This window comes from Panthera tigris, chromosome A2, assembly GCF_018350195.1.
Source record: "Panthera tigris isolate Pti1 chromosome A2, P.tigris_Pti1_mat1.1, whole genome shotgun sequence".
NCBI classification, from domain to species: Eukaryota; Metazoa; Chordata; class Mammalia; order Carnivora; family Felidae; genus Panthera; species Panthera tigris.
Window position 1 is genome coordinate 122,732,577 of NC_056661.1, and position 20,791 is coordinate 122,753,367.

Sequence of the window (20,791 nt, forward strand, 5' to 3'; positions counted from 1 at the left end):
CACTGACTACTGTATTCTCTTTCCAGGTTTCAGAAATGGAAGTCTGTATTTTCCATATTCAGTGGTACTCAGTGAGTATCCTGGCTTCCTTGTTCCTCAGTCACCATTGCCCATTACACTTAACCGACGACCTATGTTTTATAGCACGGCACAGTTCCAGCACTCTAGTGGCTATGGAAAGAAAATGAAAACGAGAGAGACTCAGACTGAACCTCAGCAGGCTGAGAACATGACTCAGAAACAAGACACCCACTCAGAAGGTGATATGGTGACCATTATCCCTACTTCTAATATTGACATAGAAATGGACGACATTCCTGAAGAAAGAGATGGCGTTTTGTCTTCTGTTGCCCAGAAGAGGGAGCTACATGGTAAGAGCCCTTCTAATAACCGCCTGCATAGGACATCACCTCATGGAAGCTACGCATGTGAGAAAGAGAAAATGAGGCTAGAACAGAGCAAAGGATCCCCTGTAACACAGTTCTGGAAGACTTTGAAGGAAACTATGCGTTTGTATGACCTAGCTTATGGTAAAGCCATGCCAGAGAAGATGGCGCAGCACAATAGGATTTCACAGAGTTCTTGGGAAAGTAGAACTTTCCCTCATGAGGGTACAGAGGGCATTACATGTAAAGATGAAGAAAGCACTGTCTGGTTGGAGCAGTGTCATGATGTAAGACATGATGATGTGGTAAAGTTGGGCTCCACCATGAATATGAACTTGGGTAAAGAAAAAAACTATGCAACCGCTCCCCAATCTCCAGATGAAGCAAAAGACAGAGATAGAATCCAGAATACCCTGAACTCAAATCTGTGCCCATCTTCTGGAGATGGCTACAAGCTCCAGCAGGAAAGGTCACTCTGTTCCAGCAATAAAGCCATTGAGGACCTGAGCCTACAGTCCAAATCCCAGAGTCCCCTTAGCATTGGGGAAAGCATGCCTGACAATGGTAGTGGGGGCCATGGCTTCCCTGTGAATGTGGATGAAGTTGACATGATACAGAGCAACAGCTCCCCTGAGAATTATGTTCCTCCCCCTATCTTGCTGGCCCAGTTCAACCAGGCTGATGGAGGCATTCAGTGTGATACGAGCCAATGGCAAGATGAAGAGCACAATAAATCTCCCAAGTCTTCACCAGAAAGCAGAAAGGCAACACAAGAAAAGTCAGTCAGGTGTGGGAAATCGGATGAAGTGGTGGAGAGGGACAGCTACCCAAAGTATGTCCCTAGCCCTGCTAGGTTGGCCCAGATGTACAGCAAAGGGATGGATGAAGGGATTCAGTGTGATATGATCTGGTTGCAGGATGCAGAGTTGGAGAAATCCCCTGAGCAAATGCCTTACAAAGATGAAGAGTCATCACCAGACTGCAGAACTAAAGGATCACAGAGAAAGTCAATCAGGAATAGGAAATTGAACACAGATGAAGAAGAAGTAACCATGAATGATGAGATTGAGGAAGAGTATCATGAGAACTTCAAAAAGTGTGCCAAGATTAAAAAGACTGTGAAAGACAGGAAGCAGAAAACCCTGAACAACTCCTCAAGTGGTAACAGAGTATATTTATTGAAGAAAAATGCTACCTTGAACACTGTACTTCCCGAGGATTTAGAAGACTGTGAATTGGAAGAGGAAGTTGAAGATGAAATGTATGTGGTGGAATGCCTCTTTGAAGAGGTTAGTCCACCAGACCCTGTGAATTCCTTGAAAGGAAGGATTTTTTGCAAGGCCAGCAGGATAATCAGGATGCCACCTGAGTGGTCTCTCTCTCCTCAACTTATCGTCTGGCCCACCAGAAATAAGGACAGGTTAAAGCATGTTGAATATGAGAGCATCCCTATGGTGTATGAGGTGACAGGACAGGATGGCAGGATCCAAAGGGAACGTATGATGGCCATGCAGAAGGGACTGGAGTCTAAGACAGCCTCTCACAAGTCATGGGAATGTAAGTGACTAATGGGCTGATCCTATTTGGTTGTCTGTGGTGTTTCCATACTGCATCCTGGAGGCAAAGGCAGCCGTACATCAATAGTATTTCTCCATTTTGAAAGTATGTTCTTAAACAATTATAGATGCCCATGTGTGCAGGATTGGCAGAGATCCCAAGTCTGAGGTCCTGCATTCCAGGAAATTGTAATGTAATTTGAAATAAAGAGCTGTAGCAGATGATGGAGAGCTGGTTGGTCTTAAAGGACAGTGGGGTTGAGAGAGCAAAGGAGAGATGGACATTGAGGTAGGTGGTTGCTGAGAATGGGCAGTCCAGTGGAGGCAGTGAATTGTGATACAAATTTGGGGACTGTGGTTTGAAGTGGGAATGGAGACAGCAGCATGAGCTTATCAAATGGGCAGCCAGGGCAGGTCAAGTGTGTTCCAGGGATTGAGCGTGAGACCAGCCAGCCAGAGGGGAGACCTGTGATGAGTTTAGAAGGTAGGTCTAAGCAGAATGGGCTAAAGTAGTAGATATTTCCCTTTCTAGATGTTTTTCCTCTAGGCAATAAGGAGGTGCCAAAGCAAATTGAATAAAGGACAGGAAGAAGTATGCTCTAGGAATCTTCAGCTGGCAGCACAGTGTAGGAGGAATTTGAACTCTGCCTATATGGCTGAAACCCCTGTATAAAGTCAGTTTAAGTAAACATTGGATATAAAGTGAGGAGGGTCTTAACACCCATGGTAGTAAAACATATATATCTAAGATCTGGGGTTCCAACTTGAGTACTAGTGAAAGTGGTAACATCTGTGGAAAAGTAAACTTGGGAAGGGAAGTTATTTTGCTTTACTGTGTGGTTGTTGGTGGGAGGACTGGACCAGCAGGTCATGCACACCTGGTTGAAGGTGGGATTTGGTCCACCGTATGTTTAGGGAGGGGGCTCATATGAGTGCGAGGACCAAAGTAGAGCCTGGGATGATTATATGTGGGGTGCAAAAATGAAATGAAGCAGGTAAGGTAGAATGGGATGCATAAGGGCCCCCAGAAAATTTAATTAAGTTCCAGTCTTAGCTCCTAAACCAGAACACTGGCCATCTTGCCCTTAGTCTTCTTAAGGTCTCATTTGCCTCTCCTCAGTGTGTAGGAATTCATTTTTTCCATCTTATCACAGCCCTGTGAAGAAGACAACTTTTTTTTAATGTTTATATTTGAGAGAGAAAGAGAATATGAGTAGGGGAGGGGTAGAGAGAGAGGGAGACACAGAATCTGAAGCAGGCTCCAGGCACTGAGCTGTCAGCACACAGCCCAACATGGGGCTCGAAATCATGAACTGCAAGATGTAACCTGAGCTGAAGTCGAATGCTTACCAACTGAGCCAGCCAGGTGTCCCTGAAGAAGATAGCTTTAATTTACTTTTGGATATGCATTCAAGATGGTAATTTTCAAACTGAATTCTCTAAATTATGTTTACTATTGTTTTTGCCAAATGATTTATTTTTTCTGGCAAAGGATGTAGAATGATCTAGGATAGTATCTTGAACAATAGATTTTTCTTGAAAGATGTGCTTTTGATTTGTTTTTTCCATTGGCTTTTAAGCAATTTGGGTTATGGTATGAATCATTTTTTCCCTCAGGTAACTGTGAGAGAAGGAAAACCAAAGTACCTTACAAAGTTTCAAACAGATTTGATGCAGATGCTGTAAAGTTGAGGAAACAGCCAGCAGGCACAGAGGTTGGTATCTATATTGTGTCTGTTTTGATGTCTCATTGATAGGGCTTTGTTTGGGGTGTCATACTCAGTGTGTATTCTAACCTCTAAAAGTAACACAGCTTGTGGGCAGTGAAAAATGGCAGCATTCTAACTGGGTAATAGACCTGTATCTATAGATCCTTACTTACACGTAGTTTGGAGCCAAAGCCTTTCAAATCTGTGCAATGTCTTTTTTTTTTTTTTTTTGAATGATTAATTTTTATTTGAGAGAGAGCATGAGCAGAGGAGGGGCAGAGAGAGAGGGACAGAGAGAATCCTACATAGGCTTTGCACCATCATCACAGAGCCCGATGTGGGGCTTGATCTCAGGAACAATTGATCATGATCTGAGCTGAAATCAAGAGCCAGACACTTAACTGACCCAGGTGCCCCTGTGGAATGTCATTATTATGTCAGTTTTCCACATTTAATTCCCAGTACTGTTAATGGTAGTTTATTTGGATTATATGGGATTTTGTAAGTTATCTTGGTAGTTTCACTCAAAGTGTCCCAGTTTAGAGCTGGTAGAGTTAGGTACTGGGAAGTTCAGGTTCTCCCTTAAGGGGCTAGGAGCATGACAGGCTTCTCTTTACACTGAGTCTTGCATTGAGTATCCCTGCCACACCTTCAACCCCCAACCCCTGGGGTGTTGGGGAGCAAGAGGTTATTGGCCCTTCGACTTGGCTGTTCCTGCCTTGCAGTGGTCATCAAGTAAAGACTGATAAAAGCAAAAATGTCATGACTTTATCCTTAAAATGGACTCTTAAGACCTTAGCAATGACTCTCACTATATCTTGAGTCTGTTATACAACCGATTTAAGACAATGTATTATGTCATTTTTATTTCATAGGAAAGAAATTTCTGAGTTCCAGCTACATAGAAGAGCTAATTACATCACCACGACAGTTTAGAACCTGATTATCCCTTGATTTGAACTAATAAAGCTATTATAACTAGAAGCAAGAAAATGTGATATTGTAAAGCCTTCAGAATTAAAAGGTATAAAATAGCAAATAAATTGAATTGCTTATGTGTGTGATTCTCAACATTTTCTTCTCCTCCAAAAATGGCCATATTATCAGTAACACCAACAATAGAGTTGAGTTATTCAGGAATATTCCTGCCATGTATATTACTGTCTTATACTCTCTAGGGACTTTTAAATATGGGGAAAAGTATGGTAGAGCTGAGGACAGAATAAATAGATAAAAGATTCCCCATAAATAGGAACTACCGGAGGATAGAGACCATACCTTATTCATTTTGTATAAATGGAGAATGGGCATATAGTAGGTCCACTGATGTGTATATCCAGGTGTGGTTTGAGTAGTGTGTTCTGTAGTTATGTCCAGTGTATTCCTTGAAACAAAGGAAACTTTAGGGAAATGATTTTTTTTAATGCTTTTAAAATATAGGACCTATCTGGTCAACTTATAATCAATATTCTGTCAATAAATGGTGCAAGTTAAATATGAGTAGGTATCAAAAAAGATATATATGTGGCTGAATATTCCCAACTTTTGAAAGAATAAGGCATGGTAGCATCTATGGTGTTGCAGATGTGGGATTTTACTGATGTGTGACCAAGAATGCCTCCAGATAGGCATATATGAGGATACATGGATGGTACCATCCAGTGTTGTCTCTAAGGTAAGCTCTATGAACATGTACTTCCTGTATTTGTAATTCCTTATACTAACCTAATACTTCTGTAGATATCATAGTGGAGGCAAGCAAAAGGTAGTTTTCCAAGGGCAGTTTTATGTAAAGATATGTGTTTGCATAATTTCCAGCTCAGGACTGCTTTAACTCCAGCTCTGGCCTGTGTACCCACTCACGGCTGGATAAGGTTATCTGCTTGTATACCCAATGTGCTGTTATCTCATGGTATTATACATGAAGTATAATAACAGGCATACTTGTTGCACCTTAGAACCATGGCATACATGTTTTGTGCCACTGATAATTGCTATATCCTCTGGGGCATATCCCCATTAAGAAGTTAATTTTTTTAGGTAACTAGTACAGATAACAGTTTTCTATACCCCTCCCCCCAGCACACAGATTGTATCATGAGGTCTGCTACATGTTAGAGCCTTTGACCTCACTACAGTGCCCTCTGTACATCCCCTCACACTATAAAATCTGTGGACTGAGGTCTGGACTTTGTGGAGAGTAGTTGTGTAGCTCCCTGGATCCTTCCTTACTTGATCCCCTGTCAGTTAGTCACCCTAAGTAAAACTCTGTAAACAGTATGGTGTTGCTTGCTTTGTTTTTTGGTTTCAAAGTACTTTCTCAGCTTTGGGGGCTAATTTACTGTCCCTCCTCCACCTTCTAACAGCATGGGTGGGGTTGGTACTGGGGTGGTTGAGTGGATGGATACAAGTGGCACAACTGGTACTTACAAATCATGTTCCAGCTGGAGAATCTACCAATTCAATAAAATTGAACACCAATTTGTCGTTCAGTGTTGGAGGCTGAGGATACAACAGGGAACGTGGTCTGTGCCATCAGGAAGTTTCCAGATAGTGGGCAGTCAGGCAAGGAAATAGTCACCTTAGAGTGTGATACGTGCTTTGGGTATTGAGAAGCACGCAGGAGGAGCAGCTGAGGGCTTCTGAGAGGGATCAGGCTAGGCTTCTGACTCAGAACTGAGGTGGTTCGTGGCACCATTTTTAGAATGAAAAAAATGCTGATGGGTATCCTGCTTGAGAACAGGATAGAATGGTGGAATGCCCACAGGATTCTAAGTGAAAAAGTCTAGGGCTCAGGAGAGTATTCAGGGCTGTCATCATCAGAGTATTGATACTTTAAGGTCATAAAAGTCAATGAGAACACAGAAGAGTGAAGAGAAGGTCTAAGTCACAACTATGAGAAATAGTGATACTTAAAGGACTGAGGCCAAGAGTTACATGGGAGAGGAAGCAAGAGCAGCCAATGAGATAGAGCATCTGGAAAATGTCATGAAATCTGTTGCTAAGGATCTTTCATGAAAAAGTGGTCAACAGGGTCAAATGCTAAAAAAAAAAAAAGAGAGAGAGAAAGGATTTGTTAGATTTGATAACCATGGCAACGCTGATGGTCCTAGCAAGAGCACTGCTAGGGATATTTTGTACTGAATTGTATACCAAGCTTCATATGTTGAAGTCCTAACACCCAGTGTGACTACATTTGGAGAATAGGATCTTTAAGGGAGAGATTAAAGTTAAAAGAGACCATAAGACTGGGTACCTGATCTAGTAGAACTGTTCTTATAAAAGAGCAAGACATAACAGAGTGCTCTCCCCATGAGGGCATAGAGGAAAGGCCAAGTGAAGGCTCGGAAGGTGGCTGTTTACAAGCCAGAAAGAGTCCTCTTACCAGAAATCAATCTGCTGGCACTTTATGTGGAACTTATAGCTTCCAGAACTGTGAGAAGATAAATCTCTGTTGTTTAGGCCACCCATTCCTTGGTATTTTGTTATGGAAGTCCAAGTGGAATAATCTAAGAGGTACATCCAAGACCACAATGGGTAAGGAAAAAAGAAAAGTATGTAAAAACAGCAAATACCATTGACCTTTGAACAACACAGAGGTTGGGGTGCCAACCCTCTTTGCAGTTGAAAATTGAGTATAATTTAACTCCTCCAGAACTTAACTACTAATAGCCTACTGTTGATTGGAAACCTTAACAGATAACATAATTGACATATTTTATGTTGTATGTATTATATACTTTATTACAGTAAGACAAGCTTAAGTGTTAAGAAAGTCAGGGAAGAGAAAACACATTTTCAGTACTGTATTTATTGAAAAAAAATCTGTATAAGTGGACCCACAAAATTCAAACCCATGCTGTTCAAGGGTCAACTGTATAGGCAATTCTTTCAAGATACTGCTCAAGCAGTGACTACCAACTCAGGCTGTTTCCCTAGATTTTATTATTAAGCCATTTTATTGAGGTATGATTGGTATACAAAAAGCTCTACATTGGTATATAATTTGATGAGTTTGGAGATAGGTATACACCCATGAAAATATAAAATACTCCCCATAATCTATGCCACAAATCTTCAAAAGTTTCCTATTTTCTTTAAATATACATATACATACATAGTATGTTAAAAACGTAAGATCTAGGGGCACCTGGCTGGCTTGGTTAAGCATCTGAATTCAGCTCAGGTCATGATATCGTGGTCCGTGAGTTTGAGCCCTGCGTTGGGCTCTGTGTTGACAGCTCAGAGCCTGGAGCTTGCTTTGGATTCTGTGTCTCCCTCTCTCTCTGCCCCTTCCCTGCTTATGCTCTGTCTCTGTCTCAAAAATAAATAAACATTAAAAAAAACATAATATCTTCCTTTGTAAAATTTTAATTATATAGTATTGTTAAGTATTCGTTCTGTGCTATGAAGTCAATTTCTAGGACTTATTCATCTTATATAACTAAACCTTTACTCTTTAATATCTTCCTTTTGTCTCTCACTCAAGCCCCTGGGAACCACCATTCTACCCTCTTGTTTCTATGGGTTTGACTATTTTAGATTCATCCTGTAAGTGGTATTTTGTCATCATGTAGTATTTGTCTTCAGTGTCTGGCTTATTTCAGTGAGCATAAAGTCCTCCTGTTTCATCGATGTTGTCATAAATTGTAGGATTTTCCTCTTTTTTTTTTTTATGGCTGAATGATACTACGTTGGATTTACCCATTTATCTGTTGATGGACATTTTTGTTGTCCATATGTCTTGGCTATTGTGAGTAATGCTGCAAGAAACATGGGAGTGTAGTACCTCTTCAAGATCCTGAATCTACTATCTTTGGATATATACTTAGAAATGGGATCACTGCATCACATAGGAACAGTAGTTCCTATATGGTTTTTGGCAGCAGTCTCACCCATTTACATTGCCACCAAGAGTGTACAAGGGTTCTCTTTTCTCCATATCCTCACCAATATTTATCTTTTTTCTTTGATGATAGCTATCCTAAGAAGTATGAGGTGATACCTTACTGTGCTTTTGATTTGCATATCCTATCCCTGATCAGTGATGTTTTTGTGTACTTGATGGTTATTCTTCTTTGGAGAAATGTCTATTTAATTTCTTTGTCTATTTTTTAAAATCAGCTTGTTTTCTTGCTATTGAGTTGTAGGAGTTCTTTATATATTTTGCATATTAGCCCTATATCAGATATGTGGCTTGTAAATATTTTCTCCCGGTCCATAGGTTGCATTTTCATTTTGTTGATTGTTCTTTTGCTATGCAAAAGCTTTCTTACTTGCTTGTAGTAGGTGTCATATCCAAGAAATCAGTGTGAAGGCTAATGTCAAGAAGATTCTTCCTATATTTTCTTGTTTTCATTTAATGTTTGTTTGTTTGTTTATTTAGAGAGAGGGAGAGAGAGAACCCCAAGCAGGCTCCATGCTGTCAGCACAGAGCCCAACCTGGAGCTCAGTCTCATGAACTATGAGATCATGACCTGAGGTAAAATCAAGAGTCAGGTGCTTAACTGACTGAGCCACCCAGGTGCCCCATTTTCCTATGTTTTCTTTTCTTTTTTAATGTTCATTTATTATTTTTGAGAGAGTGTGAGAGTGTGCTCAAGTGGGGGAGGGGCAGAGAGAGAGGGAGACACAAAATCCAAAGCAGGCTCCAGGTTCCACACTGTCAGTGCAGAGCCCAATGTGGGGCTCAAACTCAAGAACCATGAGTTCATGACTTGGACAGAAGTTGGATGCTTAACCAACTGAGCCACCCAGGTGCCCCTCCTATATTTTCTTTTTTCAATTTTTAATTTATGTATTTTTTTAATTTACATCCAAGTTAGTTAGCATACAGTGCAATAATGATTTCAAGAGTAGAATCCCATGATACATCACCTACATATAACACCCAGTGCTCATCCCAACAAGTACCTTCCTCAGTGCTCCTTGCCCATTTAGCTTATCTTCCCACTCAAACCCCCTTGAGTGTTTGTTCTCTGTTCAAGAGTTTCTTATGTTTTGTCCCCCTCCCTGTTTTTATATTATTTTTTTCTTCCCTTCTCTTATGTTCATCTGTTTTGTATCTTAAATTCTACATATGAATGAAGTCCTATGATATTTGTCTTTCTCTGACTGGCTAATTTTGCTTAGCATAGTATCTTCTAGTTCCATCCATGTTGTTGCAAATGGCAAGATTTCCTTCTTTGTGATTGGTGAGTAATACTCCATTGTATATATGTGCCATGTCTTCTTTATCCATTCATCTGTTGATGGACATTTGGGCTCTTTCCATACTTTGGCTATTGTTGATAGCACTGGTATAAACATTGGGGTACATGTGCTCCTTTGAAACAGCACTCCTATATCTTTGGATAAATATCTAGTAGTGCAATTGCTGGGTCGTAGGGTAGTTCTATTTTTAGTTTTTTGAGGAAACTCCATACTGTTTTCCAGAGTGGCTGCACCAGTTTGCATTCCCACCAGCAGTGCAAAAGAGATCCTCTTTCTCCACATCCTTACCAACATCTGTTGTTGCCTGAGTTGTTAAGGTTAGCCATTCTGACAGGTGTGAGGTGGTATCTCATCGTGGTTTTGATTTTTATTTCCGTGATGATGAGTGATGTTGCACATTTTTTCATGTGTCTGTTAGCCATCTGGATGTCTTCTTTGGAAAAGTGTCTATTCATGTCTTTTGCCCATTTCTTCACTGGACTATTTGTTTTATTGGGTATTGAGTTTGATAAGTTCTCTATAGATTTTGGATACTAACCCTTTGTCTGAAATGTCATTTGCAAATATCTTCTCTCATTCCACCGGTTGCCCCTTAGTTTTGATGATTCCTTTGCTGTGCAGAAACTTTTTATTTTGATGAGGTCCTAATAGTTCATTTTTACCTCTGTTTCTCTTGCCTCCAGAGACGTGTTGAGTAAGAAGATGCTGCAGCCGAGATTAAAGAGGTTTTTGCCTGCTTTCTCTCTAGGATTGTGATGGCTTCCTGTCTTATGTTTATGTCTTTCATCCATTTTGAGTTTATATTTGTGTATGGTGTAAGAAAGTGGTCCAGGTTCATTTTCCTGCATGTTGCTGTCGAGTTTTCCCAGCACCATTTGCTGAAGAGATTGTCTTTATTCCACTGGATATTCTTTGCTGCTTTGTCAAAGATTAGTTGGCCATATGTTTGTGGGTCCATTTCTGGGTTCTCTGTTCTGTTCTATTGATCTGTCTGTTTTTGTGCCAGTACCATACTGTCTTAATGATTACAGCTTAAAATTTTTTTTTAATGTTTTTATTTATTTTTGAGAGAGAGACAGAGTACTAGTGAGGTATGGGCAAAGACACACACACACACACACACACACACACACACACACACACACAGAATCTGAAGCAGACTCCAGGCACCAAGCTGTCAACACAGAGTCTGAAATGGGGCTCAAACTCACAAATTGTGAGATCATGACCTGAGCTGAAGTTGGATGCTCAACCAACTGAGCCACCAAGGCACCCCTAAGATGATTATAGCTTTGTAATACGTCTTGAAGTCCCAGATTGTGATGCTTCCAGCTTTGGTTTTCTTTTTCAGGATTGCTTTGGCTATTTGGAATCTTTACTGGTTCCATACAAATTTTAGGATTGTTCTAGCTCTGTGAAGAATGCTGGTGTTATTTTTATAGGGATTGCATTAAATATGTAGATTGCTTTGAGTAGTGTCGACATTTTGACAATATTCTTCCAATCCATGAGCATGGAATGTTTTTCCATTTTTTGTGTCGTCTTCAATTTATTTCATAAGTTTTCCATAGTTTTCAGTGTATAGATTTTCACCTCTTTGGTTAGGTTTATTCTAAAGTATTTTATGTTTTTTGGTGCAGTTGTAAATGGGATCGATGCCTTGATTTCTCTTTCTGCTGTTTCATTATTGGTGTATAGGAATGCAACTGATTTCTGTGCATTGATTTTATATCCTGCGACTTTGCTAAATTCATTGATCAGTTATGGCAGTGTTTTGGTGGAATCTTTTGGGTTTTCCATATAGAATATCATGTCGTCTGCGAAGAGTGAAAGTTTGACTTCTTCCTTGATGATTTGGATACCTTTTATTTCTTTGTGTTGTCTGATTGCTGAGGCTAAGACTTCCAATACTATGTTGAATAGAAGTGGTGACAGTGGACATCCTTGTTGTGTTCCTGACCTTAGGGGGAAAGCTCTCCGTTTTTCCCCATTGAGGATGATATTAGTGGTGGCTCTTTTGTATATGGCTTTTATGATCTTGATGTATGATCCTCCTATCCCTACTTTTCTTGAGGTTTTTTATCAAGAAAGGATGCTTTTGTCAAATGCTTTTTCAGCATCTATTGAGAGGCTCGTGTGGCTCTTATCCTTTCTTTTATTAAGTGATTTATCACATTGATTGATTTGCAGATATTGAACCAGCTCTGCATCCTAGGTATAAATCCTCTTGACTGTGGTGTATAATTCTTTTAATGTATTGTTGGATCCAGTTGGCTAGTATCTTGAGAATTTTTGCATCCATGTTCATCGGGGAAATTGGTCTATAGTTATCCTCTTTAGTGGGGTTTTGTCTGGTTTTGGAATCAAGGTAATACTGGCCTTGTAGAATGATTTTGGAAGTTTTCTTTCCATTTCTATTTTTTGAAACAGCTTCAAAAGAATGGGTGTAACTCTTCTTTAAATGTTTGGTAGAATTCCCCTGGAGAGCCAGCCAGTCCTAGACTCTTGTTTGTTGGGAGATTTTTGATTACTGATTCCACTTCTTTACTGGTTATATGTCTCTTCGCATTTCCTATTTATTTATGTTTTAGTTTTTGGTAGTTTATGTTTCTAAGAATTTGTCCATTTCTTCCAGATCTCCCAATTTGTTGGCATATAATTGTTTGTAATATTCTCTTATTATGGTTTGTATTTCTGCAGTGTTGTTTGTGATCCCTCCTCTTTCCTTGTTGATTTTATTTGGGTCCTTTCCTTCTTCTTTTTGATAAATTTGGCTAGGGGTTTATCAATTTTGTTGATTCTTTCAAATAACCAGATCCTGGTTTCATTGATGTGTTCTATTGTTTTTTTTTTATTTCAATATCATTGATTTCTGCTCTAACCTTATTTTTTCCTGTCTTCTGCTGGTTTGGGGCTTTGCTGTTCTTTTTCCAGCTCTTTAAGGTGTAAGGTTAGGTTGTGTATCTGATACCTTTTTTCGTTCTTTAGGAAGGCCTGGATTACTATATACTTCCCTCTTAGGACTGCCTTTGCTGCATCCCAGAGGTTTTGGGCTGTCGTGTTATCACTTTCACTGGCTTCCATATATTTTTAAATTTCTTCTTTAATTGCCTGGTTAACCCATTCATTCTTTAGTAGGGTGTTCTTTTTAAAAAATTGTTTTTAATGTTTATTCATTTTTGAGAGAGAGAGTATGAGCATGGGAGGGGCAGAGAGAGAGGGAGACACAGAATCTGAGGCAGACTCCAGGCTCTAAGCTGTCAGCACAGAGCCTGATGCAGGGATCGAATTCATGAATCATGAGATCGTGACCTGAGCTGAAGTCAGACGCTCAACCAATTGAGCCACGCAGGTGCCCCTAGTAGGATGTTCTGTAATCTCCAAGTATTCGTGGTCTTTCCAAATTTTTTCTTGTGGTTGATTTTAAGTTTCATAGCATTGTGCTATGAAAATATGTATGGTATGATCTTGATCTTTTTGTACTTGTTGAGGGCTGATTGTGTCTCAGTATGTGATCTATTCTGGAGAATGTTCTGTGTGCACTTGAGAAGAATGTGTATTTCTGCTGCTTTAGGATGAAATGTTCTGAATATATATTAAGTTTGTCCAGTCCAGTGTGTCATTCAAAGCCATTGTTTCCTTGTTGATTTTCTGCTTAGATGATCTGTCCATTACTGTAAGTGGGGTGTTGAAGTCCCCTACTATTATGGTACTATTATCAATGAGTTTCTTTATGTTAGTGATTAATTGATTTATATATTTGGGTGCTACACGTTGGGGACATAAATGTTAACAATTGTTAGATCTTGGTGGATAGACCCCTTAATTATGATATAATGCCCTTCTTCATCTTTTGTTACAGTATTTTAAAATCCAGTTTGTCTAAGTCTGGCTACTCCAGCTTTCTTTTGGTGACCATTAGCATGATAGATGGTTCTCTATCCCCTTACTTTCACTCTGAAGGTGTCTGTAGGTCTAAAATGGGTCTCTTGTAAGCAACATATAGATGGAGACTGTTTTCTTATCCATTCTGATACCCTATGTCTTTTGATTGGAGCATTTAGTCCATTGACATTTAGAATGAGTACTGAAAGATATGAATTTATTGCCATTGTGTTGCCTGTAGAGTTGGGAGTTTCTGGTGGTGTTTTTTGGTCCTTCTGATCTTTGCTGCTTTTGGTCATTTTTTTTTTCTCTTGTCTCTTCTACCCTTAGGGAGTACCCCTTTAAATTTCTTATGGGGCTGTTTTAGTAGTCATGAACTCCTTTAATTTTTGTTTGTCTGGGAAACTTTTAGTTTCTCCTTCTATTTTGAATGACAGCCTTGCTGGGTAAGGAATTCTTGGCTGCATATTTTTCCGATTCAGCAATTTGAATATATCCTGCCACTCCTTTCTGGCCTGCCAAGTTTCTGTAGATAGGTCTGCTGTGAACCTTAACGGTCTTCCCTTGTAGGTTAAGGACTTTTTTCCCTTGCTGCTTTCATTAATTCTTTCCTTGTCTGTGTATTTGGTGAATTTGACTATGATATGCCCTGTTGATGGATGGTTTTTATTGAATCTAATGGGAGTACTCTCTGCTTCTTGGATTTTTTTATGTCTGTGTTGTTCCCCAGATTAGGAAAGTTTTCCACTATAATTTGCTCACATAAACCTTGTACCGCTTTCTCTCTTCATCTTCTGGCACTCCTCTATGATTTGGATGCTATCCTTTTAAATAAGTCATTGAGTTCTCTAATTTCTTATATCATGTCTTTGCCTTAGTTTCCCTCTTTTTTTCTGCTTCATTATTCTCCGTAATTTTGTCTTCTATATCACTGATTCGCTGCTCTGCTTCGTCCATCCTTGCCACTGTGGCATCCATTCAAGATTGCATCTCAGTTATAGCATTTTTAATCTTGTCCTGATTAGATTTTACTTCTTTGATCTCTGCAGAAAGGGATTCTATGCTTTTTTCAATCCCAGCTAGTATTATTATGTGGTTCTAAATTCTAGTTAAGACATCTTACTTATATATGTGTTGATTAAGCCCCTGGCTATCATATCTTCCTGTTCTTTCTTCTGAGGTGAATTTCTTCATTTTGTCATTTTGTAGGAAGAAAAATAATTAATAAAATAAAAAAGAAAAGTTAAAAAATTAAAAACAACAACAACAAAAATAAAGGAAGCAATATCTTAGGTGTGTTTTGGTCTGGTTGTTGAAAGAAGCTTGATAGAATAGAAAGAAAAAAAGGGAAAGAAGAGGAAAAAAGTAAAAACTTTAAAAATTAAAAAAAATGTGTAATAAAAGAATAAAATGAGATGAAGAAAGTGAAACAGAATTAAACATTTTACAAAAAAAACATAGTAAAAAGAATTAAAACTTTTTTTAAAAAAGAGGAAAATAAAAATAAAATTTTCTTTCTGTATCCGAGAAAAAGGAGAAAAAAAAAAAAAAAAAGAAACAAATAGACCAGCAAACAGAATAAAACCCAAATGAAGTTACATCCAGTTTCCCCTGGAACTTAAACTATGAATATGAAGCACTTTATAGTCCATACATTAAGCAGGAAGAGGGACTTGTGGTGGTCATGTAGGGCATGTGCTAAGAAGGTGCAGTTGGGCAGGGCTTGGTGTAATGGATCTGTTCTCCTCTAGGTGGCCCTGCTTAGCTAGGGTAGATCAGTGTGGTGTGCACGCACATGTATGTGTATGTATGTTCATGTGCAGGAGATGTGAAAATGGTGTCACCCAGCTTCCTAGTTTCTGGCACTGGAACTCTGTGCTCTCACCGACCCACAATCAAGCACCCCTCCTTTGTCTCAGGCTTCTTTCCACTCCCTGCTTCTACACTGTTTGTGTCCAAGCCATCAGCCTGCCAGGTGGCACCTCCTTCCTGAATTTTATCTCAGATGGTGCCGTGTTTCCAAAGCCCTCACTTCTGAGAACCCTGCGGCTTGGCCCCATTCTGACCCTCTGGGAGAGGGTCTTGCTGAGCAATGGCTGGGTGCCAGCTTGCCCCAGGGAATGTTGTGTCATCACGCTACGGCAGAGGTTCAGAGACTATGGACAGGTGCTGGCTTGCCCCAGAAAAAGTTCATGCAATTGCACACCGGCAGAGGTTCTGAGATTTTGGCAAACCACAACACACAGCTGGCATCAGATTTCACTGCACTCTGGTGTCTGTCTCAGTACCAGCAAACATGGCTGCTCTCTGGGGTCTGCTGGGACCTTTGCCTGTGGGGAGGATGTATGGCCTCTACCAAATGTCCTCCAAGCAGGGGAACTGCTTCTCCCTGTGTGGCCCATGAACCTCTCAGACCTAGCTGCTTGCTCCTGGGGATTCACCCTTCTTCCCTAGCAGAGCACTGTCAGGTATTGTGCTCTGGAATTTCCTACTCTGATTTCCCGTGTATAGAGTCGTAATGGTATTGAAACCCTCTCCTTTCTCCCAGACAATGGTTTTGGGGAACAGATTTTTTGCTCAGTCCCTTGTGAATGTTTCCACTCTGTCTCCAACTACTTTTGAGGGGAGTGCTTTTCCTGCACTCTTACCCCCCATTCTCTGACCTCTGCAAAAAACAGCTCCCTACCCTGTGTGGTTTCTGTCTCCTCCAGTTCACCTCTTCATGCCACGTACCTACTGAGTTTTGTGGCTCAAGTTATGCAGATTGTTGTGTTAATCCTCAGATCAATTTCTCTAGTTGCATTTCAGGGATGAGAGAGGCTGAGAACTTCCATTTGCTCCACCATCTTGTCCCTTCCCACCCCTCCTATGTTTTCTTATAGGAGTTTTAAAGCTTCAGGTCTTAACATCATTTATCTATAACAATAATAATCATTATTATTACTATTATTTTAAAGTAAACTCTATATCTAATGTGGGCTTTAACTCACAATCCCAAGATCAAGAGCCAGCTAAGTGCCACTCAGGTCTTAACATTTAAATATTTACTCCATTTTGAGTTGATTTTTGTGTGTGGTAGAAGAGTCTAATTTTATTCCTTTGTATGTAGATATTTTTAGTTGTCACAACTGAGGGGTGGTAGTGCTAGTGGCATCTAGTGGGTAGAGGCCAGGGATGCTGCTGAATATCCTAGAATGTACAGAACAAACCCCCACAAGTAAGATTTAGTCCCTGAAATCAATAGGGCCAAGGTTCAAAAACTCTGCTACAGGGGCGCCTGACTGGCTCAGTTAGTAGAGCATACAACTCCTGATATCTGGGTTGTGAGTTTGAGCTCCACCTTGGGTGTAGACAGTACTTAAAAATAAAATCTTTAAAAAACAAAAGAAAACCCCTGCTGTAAAGGAGAGGAAAGAGCTAGACAGAGATATGAGATCAAAGGAGGAACTTTTTGTTTTTGTTTTTTTTCAAAAGATGAAAGAACCTTGAGGCTGCTTGGTCAGTGAAATGGGCCCCTTTAGACAAGGTAAGAGGTTGTGAAAATTGGTCGAGACTGTCTTGGAGGGCAATTTGGTAGTACCTGTGAAAATTAAAAGATTTCTACTATCAATGACCTATTCTATTGAAATACTTGCACATATACACTAAGATATTTACTCACAGATTTTCATTACAATGTTAGTAGCAAAGTGAAAGTTTTTGAAACCAATTCCAACGTGTGTTTCCCCACACATCCAAGGAATTCTTGTGACACCAGCAGGGTGTCCTACAACTTACCTAAATTCTCATACTACCTGGAAAGAGTATCAGATTCCACAGGTTAAGGGCTCAGTCCAACAAGACTGCCCCACCCCTCTTCAAATGCCACTCACAAGCCCTGTTCTTTGCCAGACCGACTTGCTACAGGTTGGAGGTTCTAATGCCACTTGCCTTGGGTTTGATTAATTTGCTTAGAGCAGCTCAGAGAACACCCACAAACACTTTACTTACTAGATTATTCGCTTATTATAAAAGGATGTAAGTCAGGAACAGCCAGATGGAACAGATGCTTAGGGCAAAGTATGTGGGAAGGGGTGAGGAGCTTCTATGCCCTATGCAGGTGTGCCTCTCTAACAGGACTTCCATGTGTTGACCCACCTGGAAGCTCTCCAAACCATATGAGAAACTCCGTATTACATGGACATGATTGATTAAATCATTGGCCACTGGTGATTAATTCAACCTCTGGACATTTTTACCCTCCCCTGAAATCAGGAGGTGGGGCAGAAAGTTCCTTTGCTATTCATGGTTGGTTCCCCTGGCAACCAGTCCTCATCTTTAGGTCCTTTCCAAAATTCACCTCATTAACATAAGTCTAATGATGGTGGAAAGGGGCTTATTATGAGTAACAAAACACCCGTTTTTGCCTTTATGGTTCTGAAGTGATTTCAGGAACTGGGGACAGGAGACCAAATGTTAAAACAAAAAACAAAAAACAAAAAACAAAACCCTTATTGCTCTTATCACTCATGAAATTCCAAGTGTTTTAGAGAGATATGAGCCAGAAACTGTGGATGAAGGCCAAATGTACATGAGAAATATATTTTGGTCATCTGAATGACCATGTAGGGGCCAAGGCCAGGCTACCCCAAGATGAGCCACTTTGACATGAACATTAAGTTAAAAGCAATCAAAACCCAGAAGATTCAGGAAAAGCTCTTTATCTCCTCCTCAACTGCCTGCCTATACCAGGAAGAGAACTATTAACAGAGATTCTTCTTTTTCTAAGATATTTATTTGTATAACAGGATCACCTCTGTTTTCTAAACATCTCTCACCTCCCTGCTAATGTTTTGCTCAGCCTCCTACCCCTCTCCTAAGCTCATTTATATTGCTTCACTGTCTTTGGAATTTCATACATAGGAAACTATATTTGATCTTCTCTTGTTAATCTGTCTCATGTCAATCTGATTCTTAGTTCAGCTAGAAGGACCTTGAAGGGCAGAGAACATTCTTCCTCCACAATGACCAAATACATAATTCTCATAAATCACCATATCACAGAAGATAAATAGGAAACAACTGTACTGCACAAAGAAGAATGGTTAAATGGTTATGTGGCACACATTCCAACCAGGAATTTTGTGGCCACTTAAAGCTTGTAGTAAGCAGTAAGACTGCCAGGATATAGTGAGATGAGGTCATAGAATGGTGTTCATAGTGTTACTCAGTTATATAAAACTAATTAAAAAAAAAAACTGTATGATGGTGTTTGGTAGTGTATTTTTAAAAAGATCTTGAAGGCTCTACCAAACTATTTTAAGTAGGTAGACCCTCCTTTCACTTATTACTCTCTAATGGCTCTGAATTGGGAACTTTTTATGAACATATATTACTTTTATAATTTTATTTTATTAAAAAAATTTTTTTAAGTAGACTCCATGCCCAACATGGGGCTTGAGCTCAAGACCCTGGCATCAAGAGTCACATGCTCTACTGGCTGAGCCAGCCAGACGCCCCTGCTTTTATAATTTTAAAACAGCTTTTAAATGATGGTGGCAACAGAGCAGTTGAAAGGAAGAAAGAGTCTGAAGACAAGAGTGATGGGAAAGGAGGAAGATCCCAGAGGGAGCAGGAACAGATAATGATCGTAGCATAAGTAGCAGCAGGAGCAACTAACATTCATTAAGCAACTGAAATATTCCAAACTGTTGTAAATTCTTGATGATTCTGTGAGGTATATATTATCTGTCAAGGAAATGGTAGCACAGAGAGATCAGGCAACTTGCATAGTCGGATAGCTCACATATGGTACAGCTGGGATTCAAAACCAGGCAGTCTGGATCGAGAGCCAATGCTCTTAATCACTGCCCTCTACTGCTGGCTGAGTTGGGGTCCAGAGCACAGGTGGAAGCTGGCCTGACAAGAAGAGAAACTTGTTTAAACCACTGTATTCATTTTCTATTGCTGGATAACAAATTACCACAAACTTAATGGCTTCAAACATGTATTATCTTACAGTTCTGTAGATCATAAGTCTGAGGAGACTCCACTGGGTTTTCTGCTTAGTGTCCCACAGAACCAAAATCAAGAGGTCAGCAGGGTTGGAGACTCTGGGTGAAGATTCTTTCCTTTGGCTGTAGGACAGAGTTCCCCATCTCCTTGCTGGTGTTGGTCAGGGGCCTCTAATTAGTGTCTACTGCATTCCTCACCTTATAGCCCACTGTAGTCCTGTCATCTTTAAATCAGCAATGGTACGAAGGAATGGAATCTGAGTTCCTATATTACTACCAGCCAGAGAAACTCTGGCTGTTATTTGTTTAGGAACACACAGATAATGTCCCTTTCCTTGTGCTTGTAAAATAATCTAATCATGAAAGTAGAATTCATCATATTAACAGTCACGGAGATCAGTGGGGAGAAATGTTGGGACCATTTTAGAATTTTGTCTGCCACAACTATTATGATGAATTTGTAGGATGTCTTGGTGAAGGGAGGTCTGAGGGCTTGTAATGCTTTCCTGGATGAGTGGAAAATGCTCCATTTGAAGGTAGATGCTTGAAAATTAAGGTTTGAATAGGTGACTAATACATTTTTGCTTGCTGGTCAGCTTTATGGGCTCAGTTGAGTTTGGAGATGATGAATTTGTGGGGGTACCAATCTACAGAGCTGTGTGATTTTTCTCTAGTAGTCTGGGTATAGATGCAGAAGAGGTTTGTGGTCTTTCTGAGAAAGCTGGGCAAAAGGACCACAGGTCAAGGGAGATGACAGGCTTAAGTGATGGACTCTGGGATCTAGGCCAGAAACAAAAGACAGACAAAACCAGAGTGAAGGAGTAGGGATGGTAGTTACCTTGCAAGGGTTGTAGGAGATGGCCAGACTTCCAGTTATAGCAAGAAGTGGAGGAAGGTTTCATTAAGAGGTTAAAGATACAGAGCAGTGGTTCCCCAAGTGTGGTTCTCAGACCAACAGTGTTAGCATCATTAGGGGTCTTATTAGGAAAATTCCCAGGTTAACCACAAACCTACTGAATTAGAAACTCTGGAAGTCTGGGAGCACAGGA

The 20,791-nt window shown here is 40.0% G+C and overlaps 1 protein-coding gene across 1 annotated transcript; it reads left to right on the forward strand.

Moving 5' to 3' along the window:
- Positions 1-29: 29 nt before the first annotated feature.
- LOC122234148 lies at positions 30-4,706 on the forward strand. Its single transcript, XM_042969505.1, has 3 exons — positions 30-1,943; positions 3,560-3,657; positions 4,527-4,706. The coding sequence occupies exons 1-3, from the start codon at positions 134-136 to the stop codon at positions 4,539-4,541; spliced, it is 1,923 nt and encodes a 640-aa protein (XP_042825439.1). The 5' UTR covers positions 30-133; the 3' UTR covers positions 4,542-4,706.
- Positions 4,707-20,791: the final 16,085 nt, after the last annotated feature.

What these genes read in the sequence shown, in the direction of transcription:
- LOC122234148 (XM_042969505.1), top strand. Translation starts at nt 134, where the DNA reads ATGTTTTATAGCACGGCACAGTTCCAGCACTCTAGTGGCTATGGAAAG. An exon ending in CTCTCACAAGTCATGGGAAT is followed by an intron (nt 1,944 to 3,559) that starts GTAAGTGACTAA and finishes TTTTTCCCTCAG; the next exon opens with GTAACTGTGAGAGAAGGAAA.